Here is a 7,515-nt window from a genome sequence, read left to right on the forward strand (position 1 = left end):
TCTCTTTTTATCCTCAAACTTCCTTGTTTTGTCTTAAACATACACTTATGTATTTATATTTGTTTAAATTTCAGCAATTCAGAAAACCAGAATCATGTACCTGGCATTTTATCTCTCCCATGAAAAACAAAATAGGTATATATCATTTAAAAGCACACACCTAATAAAATTATAACACTGAATAAGGTTTTTACCTACTACCTGCAGAAACGTAGAGCTCTGAGACTGCCTTGCGATAAGACAAGAAGTCAGTGGTTACAGGGCCCCGTGAGGTGGGCGCTGTGCCTACTGCCCTGTCCTGGCGACGCTCACTCACCCCACCGTGTGGAGCCTGGCCCAGGTGTCAGGAGGCCTCTGACCAACACGGCAATGTACAAAAAGCAACCTTTTTCTTTCCAGACATCTCTCCAGCACTCACACGTCTTTGCACGTGAAAGCACAGCACCGGGCCCTCTCCCTCCACCCCACGACCACGCAGCCAGCGCTGACCAGATCCGACACCTCCCCCCTCCTGCTCGGCCCCCTGCTCCCCGGGCAGGAGCCCTCGAGATGCCCTCCCCTCACCCCTGCTCACACCCCGCAGCTCTCCAAGCCCAGGGTCCGGCTGCAGCACCCTGAAGAGCTCCCGACCCAACGGAGCCCAGCGGAGCGGTGCTGCCTGCAGGCGGGATCGCGTGGGGAAGGAAGCGGAAGGGGCGCAGCCCTCACCCGCGGGCAGGCCGCATGCTCCAAGTAAACCACCCGGCCACCGCGGGCACACTGGGAACACAGTGACGACGACGACAGAGCTGGTGTCTTCTCCTATCGCTAAGCGCGGCCCACAGATGCGCTCACGGCTCTCAGGAACCGTCTTCCCAAACGCTGCCCCTGCCAGGGGCGCACTTACCTCGGAGCTCACCATTAGCTCGGGGACGCTGTGCACCATTGACACGGTGGCCGTGGACAGCGGCACCTGCGGCCTCCCATTCTTACTCTGCAGCCTGCGAAGCAAGAAGGGGCTGCTGAAGCGATGCCTGCACCTCATTAACTTACGCGGAAATTTTAGTTCAGACTTTAGCTGATGAGGCCTGCGGGCTTAGTGCTGCAATTTCCCCCACTGTCTGAAAACAGACAGGAAAACCGAGGAAAAAATTAAGTAAGAGTCACACTCACAGAGTTCCCTTTGAAAATAAAGATGGTCCCACTGAAACACAAAGGCCCACAGCGCGAAAGTACAGAACAGTCCACACTGCTCTACACGTACAAACGGGGGAAACCACTCAACAGTGGTGGCAAACTAGCACAGGCTGCGAGATGGGGGCCTGGGGGTTGTGAAGTGCCGGCTGCGTCCAGGGATGGCCGGTCCCAGTGGGGAAGCGCTGTTCACTCAGCGGGGATGAGAAGGCAAATCCCAACCCACCAGCTGTTTCCTACCACACCCCGGGTGGGCGGCAGGCATGCTTTAGTGCTTCCAGAGCTCAAAGAAATCAAACCAGAGGGGAAGCGGACTGACTCGCGCTACATGCGGGCAGATGAAGGGCAGCGGAGACGGATCCTCCACCCCGAGCCCCTCAGGCGTCCTGTCCGTCCACGCTGGCACGCACCGCCCTCGGGCTCCAGGGGGAACAGTGTCCCACTCTCGAGCTGCCAGAACTTACTGGGTCAGGTCTTGGCCACACTCGGCGCACAGGCCCTTCATGACGACGGGGTGGCTACATCCTTCTAATTGCACCAGAACCGCCCTAGAATCGGGGGAGAAAACGGTCACAAGTTAGCAAGAACTAAAATCTCTTGCTTTATCCAACTCCTCTAGAAAGAGCATCTGAGTGGGCACCAAGGCACCTGGATTCTGGTACCACTTCTCCCGGTGACTCTTGCATAACTTTAACTTCACATCACCCTCCAAGGGTGCCATTTCTCTGGCTATAAAATGAAGGGCCTTTTCATCTACGATGAAACACCTGGGCCCCGTGCCAGTGTCGTGAGGGAGGCCCTGCTGGGCGTTTGCCCACAAAGCAAAGACCCTCTCTGAGGCCCAGCGGCCTTCTGGTCGGTGCACCACACGTGAGGGCGGACGGCTCTGCACCCCTCCCTCCTCACCCGTTTCTGTCCTAAAGGCTCTGGACTGCAGATGATTTTCACGGGCAGACAGAGCTGCGAAATGGGGGGCGAAACCAGGGAAGCGACGCCCATCCTCCGAGCAGGGCCTCCTTCCTCCCCACCCTTCTGGCCCCGGTGGTCATCACGACCAGCCACTCGGTGCCCTGGGCCAGGATGCCCCCCCCGGCCCCCCACCACCCAACCCCGGCACTGGGCGGGGAGGGCACACCAGGCCCCGCCCTGGCCCCGTCGGCCCGGCCCCTCTCCCACCCTCGACGCCGTCTCAACCTCTCCCCGAAACTGCCCCCCTCGCCCCGACCCCAGACAAACCGGAGCAGCGGACGGGTCGCTGCCCTGAGCGCACGCGGCGCCTCCCTCGACCTTGCCCTTCTGGCGGCGCCCGCTCCAGGTCCCGCCCGCCTCGGCCACTGGTGGTCGGCACCCAGGGGAGCCCTGCCCTGGCTGGCCTTCTCCACGTGTGGCCCCTCAGCCCCCCACGTCCACCAAAATCCCTCCACAAGGCGCCCACGACCCCTTCACCCAGCAGCGCCCCCAGGGCTCGTCCGCCCGCTGCCTGGTCGGGGTCTCTGCTTCCCCAGCTCTCTCGGCACCTCGGCCGCACGCGGGCCATGCCCTGGGTTCCGGGGTGAGGTCACTGCCGGGCCGCACCTGGTCCTCCCTGCCCGGTCGGTTCTGGGGGGAGTTCACTGCTGACACGGGGCGCCCCCCTTCCCAGACCCCTCCCCGCCAGGGACCCTTCCCAGCCAGCCCTGCTCTCCTGCGCCCGAGGGGAAGAACGGGGCCCCGGAAGCATCTGCGACGGTGTGGTGGAGCCAGCAAGTGGACCGGAGGCGCTCCGCTCAAGGTCAAAGGTGCATCTTAGACACCTGCTCACGGGCCAGCGGTGCACGTGGGCCCTTCGGCACCTGGTGAGAAGTCTGCCGCTCACTTCCGGGGGCACTGGCGGCAGGTGTTTGGGAAACAGTAAGTGGCTCGTCCACCAACCCAGGAGGTTTAAAAATGCCGATGCTGCTTACATTTTAGCTACAGGCTCCGCTGACCTGCTACCCTGTGAGAACGTGCAGGCCACACGAGCACCAGTGACCCAAGGGCTCCCGGGCCCCGGAGCGATGACCTGGGGGCTCGGCCTCACGCACCGCTCCTCTTGGAAGGCACGGCTGGTGGAGTGAAACTTACGGGGTACAGCAGCTCAGAAACAGCCCAAATTAAAAGGAGGGGAAACAGACTTGACAGTCACCCGTCCGTATCCGCAGGGGATTGGTTCCAGGACCCCGCAGATATCAGAATCCGCGGATGCTCAAGTCCGTTATATAAAATGGCCTAGTATTTGCATATAACCTACATGCATCCTCCTGTGTCATTAAATCACCTCTCAGTTACCTATGATACCCAACACAATGTCAACGCTATGTAAATAATTGCCGGTATGTGGCAAATTCAAGTTTTGCTTTTTGGAACTTTCTGAATTTCCCCCCCACCCCCCCAAATGTTTCGATCCAAGCTTGGCTGAATACACAAATGCGGAACCTGTGGTATGGAGGGCCGACTGTATTTTCTGTCAATTACCAGATCACTCAGAACTGCCCTCCAGGGTCAGAGCTGAGTACGACACTGTCTATCCCAGCTGACTTCTGCATCTTTGCATGGGCTGAAAAAATTCCCCCCAAAAGAGATAAAATGCCAAGAGAGAGGGAAAGGGAATGAGATAGGAGCACAGCAGCAACGTCCTTTTCAGCACAAGTTGTTTTCCCCTCCAGCTTTGCAGACACTGCTCCAGGCCGGGTGAAAGGCGCCGAGCGGGCCGTGTTCTACCCTGACCCTCCACACGGCCGAGGGACTGATGCACTGTGAACTCTAAAAACAGTGCTTCAGCCAAGGAGACAAGCCGCAGAATGCCAGGCCAGTCACCCATAAAGGTCAACTTTCCTGGTTTGTCCCTGAAGAAAATCCATCGGATAATCATCAAATGCAATTCCTAAACAAGTTATTTTCCCCAAAGTACACAAGTATCAAACTCTCCTGATTTTTTTGTACTCATGAGCTTTTGTGTCTGCTCCAATAGGAAGGTCAGAGAGCACAGGGCGTATCAGAAAGAGCAGTGTCAGGGAGCTGGGCCCCATCACGCTGCCCCCTCGAGCGGTCACCGTCAGGTGTTGGGTCTGGGCAGGTCTTATAGGTTAGGAGGGCTAAGGGATATCTTTTAAGTGCTAAACCTCTGAGTACTGAAGAATATTGGAGGAAAAGAGACTATTTTGTGCACTCAGATCGTGGTTTCTAAATGTCATTCTCCACTAAAAGAAAGCAGGATTTCTTGGAGAAATGGCTGACTCCAGGGCTGGGGATGGGAGAGCAGAAGCCATCTGTGTCAGAAAACAGGACCATGCTCTACGTTAACGGGACCTGGAAGGGCGCCCGCTTCCAAATCCAGGACAGTTTGAGCATTAAGGCAAGTAATCGGAATGGACCATAATCCACTGAATAAAATAAGAACCCGTGAATCCACACTGATAAATTAGTTGTTCTTACAGAGGAAAACGAAGCAAGAAATAAAGCAGAAATGATGGAATTACGAACATCGGCACTGGACAACCCTGATAAAAACAGCAGGTTCAGACAGGCACAGATAAAGCTGGCCAGATGTCGATGGAAGACGCAAAGGCACCCCTACACAGCCTCCTCCCGTGTCGGTCCCTATCCATCACCAGACTTGTTTCCTGATTATTCTACGTATATATTTTCCTTTCCTTTGGAGACATCAATGTACCCGAGTGAACTGAAAAAAAACAGACAGGTGAGGGGGAAAGACATCATCAGGTCCACAATTAACAAATTTACTCTCTGGCAGACAGTGCCTTGCCAGAAAATTTTCATATCAAAATAATTTCAATCCACATATGTATTATGAAGACAGAAACAGACTCTCATTCTATCTACTTCCCCCCAGGGGGACGCTCTGGATGAAACGCGGCCTAAGGAGAGAGCAGCACAGAGGAACCCCTGGCAAAGCCTCAGCAGGGACAGTGCTGGTGCATCAAAACCTCCTGGGACCTCAGCCCCTTCCTCTGTCTCAGTCAGAATAGTTCCCATTCTCCCCGACAGCATGAAGCACTACAAAAACGTGCAATCCCGTTACAGATCACAACAGTATCTACTGACTACTTCCACTACACCCAGAGGCAGGACTTCTACGTTCCTGCAACTGTTCACTGCCTGAGAACAACCTCTGACGTGGTCAGGATGAGTCCTGCAGAGAGAGGACAGTGCAGATGGAGACAAGGACAACTCCAGCCAGGTGAGCCCGGCGCTGCGCTGGTGCTTTCCTCGCCCACACACCTGCCTTCCAGCAGAAATGCTACCACTCTCCAGCTCCTCAAAAAGCCCCACGATGAACCACTGCAGTAAGATACCCCGAGACCTGAAACACCAAAAACACACCAGAAAGGAAATTACTCACGGCTGGGAGCCTGCCACTCTATCAGCTACTTGGCTGGCTGGTTACATGACCTCGCTGGGTTACTCTGATCGCGGGACCGGCTGCCTTGATCCGCGCAGGCACGTGAGTCTCACTAACTGCTGGGACCGGTAACCGGCCTGTCTGGGCCTTGGTGGCCTTTCCCATGCAGAGGAACAGAACCACATGGAGAAGAGGTCTTTCCCTCAGGGGTTTTCTACACAGTGAAACGGCAGCATCAGGGTGCACCTCCATCGTTTAGCTGGCAGGTTTACAGGCTCATTACGGACCAAGCAATGGTCAGGTAAGACCTGACTTCAAAGTAACGCTGACAGTGTGTCACACACACAGCACAGCGAGCCCCTCTCTCCTAAAGGAGGCCAGGCAGACAGCTCTGGTGGCGGATGCACTCAGTGGGCAGGCGCGGGCGCCTGGGCAGAAGACTGAGGGCCTGGCTCCCCCCCCAAAGACGAGAGGAGAGGAGAGGAGCGGATGTGGGATGAGACCCCCAGGATTGCGAGGGAGGCCAGCTCTACCCTGGTCACCCACTGCTGTGTGGACCAGGTAGAAGACGCTCAAAAGCCAGAGGGGCAATTAGAGCCACAGGGAGAGGAGCAGGGACGACGTCCCCCCAACCCCCGGGGAGGGCCAGGGTGGGCAGAAAGGGAACTGAGCACCCAGGGTACTGGGGTCCCCACACAGGAAAACTGAACACCAGCCACTAAGCAGGAGGCAGGAATGCTCACCTGCCCCAGGTTTCTGCTCCTGACAATGAAAACAACCACACCAGTCATGTGCACACGCCTTTGTGCACAACACTGGTCAACTTAGGGAAAAGATATAAACTGACAAGTTCATACACTTCAAAAAAGAAAAAAAAAAAAGCCCTTTACTAGGTTAAAACAGAGGTACGACAGCAAGAGCCTGTGGCAGGAGGGTGCACTACTACTTCTCACCCTGACCTACCTGTGCCCAGGCCGCACCCCCTTCCTGAGCTGAGGATGCACAACTGCACCAGGTTTTACAACCACGTTTCGCAGGGCTTACTAGAACCTAAAGAAGTGCACGTCTCCCAACAGCTGACACTGCGACAACAAGCATGGAGTACGGCCTGATTCGTTCTGTATGCACTATGACCCCCTAGTTTTCCTAATTTACAAACATGAAGTCTTAGGGGGAGGCACCTATTACAGAAAGAGAAAAAAGAGAACACAACTGTTTTACAAAGAGTGCTATTTCGGTGACGGAGAGTTTTCAAAAAAAAAAAGCTGCCGCGGATTAGTATAGTCACTAATAGTGACTGCCGTCCAGTCTTAGAAAAACAGGCAGCCACGCAGCTGTGGGCTCTAACTTACAAAGTTCTCCCGGAGCGCAGCCTTCAGCTGCAGCCCCGGAGACCCTTTCCCACCCAGTGCCGGGCCAGGACCCCCTCCCGGCCCAAGCCCAGAACTCCCTCTAGAACTCAGCCCCTTCCCTCCTTTCCACTCACCCGGGGGCCACCACCTGGCCGGGCTGCGCGCACAGCTCCCGCACTACGCCCGCGCGCTCCGACCTCAGCCTGCGCTCCGTGCGCACGCAGCCCCCGGAGCCGGCGCGGGTAGGGGCGGGCCCGGTGGGCTGCGCGGAGGCGGCGGCCTCGCACACGGCCAGCACAGAGCCGATGCGTACGGCCGCACCAGCCGCCACCCTCCACTCGAGCAGGCGCAGCGGTCCGGGGCCGGGGCAGCGCACCTCGGCCACGGCCGGCGGCTGGGCGCCCTCGGCGGGAACGCGGCTGCCGGGCGGTGCCTCCATCGCAGCCGGGCGGAGGCGCTGTGGAAAAGCGGCGGTGGGCGCTCAGAGCCCGGCGCCCACCGCGGGCAACCGGGCGACCCCGGCCCAAGCGGAGGCGGCAGCGGAGCTACGATTCTCCCTTCGGCGCCGGCTTCCACCAGCCGCGCGTTCCGCGCCGACTTCCGGGACAG

The 7,515-nt window shown here is 57.2% G+C and overlaps 1 protein-coding gene across 7 annotated transcripts in view; it reads right to left on the reverse strand.

The window, feature by feature from the left end:
• Positions 1-7,504, reverse strand: part of CTDP1 (CTD phosphatase subunit 1) — a 46,250-nt gene extending 38,746 nt beyond the window's left edge. For 4 of the 7 annotated variants that reach the window (XM_082355634.1, XM_082355631.1, XM_082355633.1 and 1 more), the window contains exons 1-3: positions 7,041-7,501; positions 1,638-1,721; positions 887-980 (exon numbers count right to left, since the gene is read on the reverse strand). In XM_082355634.1, coding sequence (XP_082211760.1) covers positions 887-980; positions 1,638-1,721; positions 7,041-7,345 — 483 coding nt within the window. In that variant the 5' untranslated portion in view covers positions 7,346-7,501. Of the gene's footprint in view, positions 1-886; positions 981-1,637; positions 1,722-7,040 lie in introns of all 7 variants that reach the window. The other 3 variants (XM_082355632.1, XM_082355636.1, XM_082355635.1) reach the window with 3 other exon arrangements.
• Positions 7,505-7,515: the final 11 nt, after the last annotated feature.

This window comes from Balaenoptera borealis (genome assembly GCF_965194805.1).
Source record: "Balaenoptera borealis genome assembly, chromosome: 14".
Lineage (NCBI taxonomy): Eukaryota > Metazoa > Chordata > Mammalia > Artiodactyla > Balaenopteridae > Balaenoptera > Balaenoptera borealis.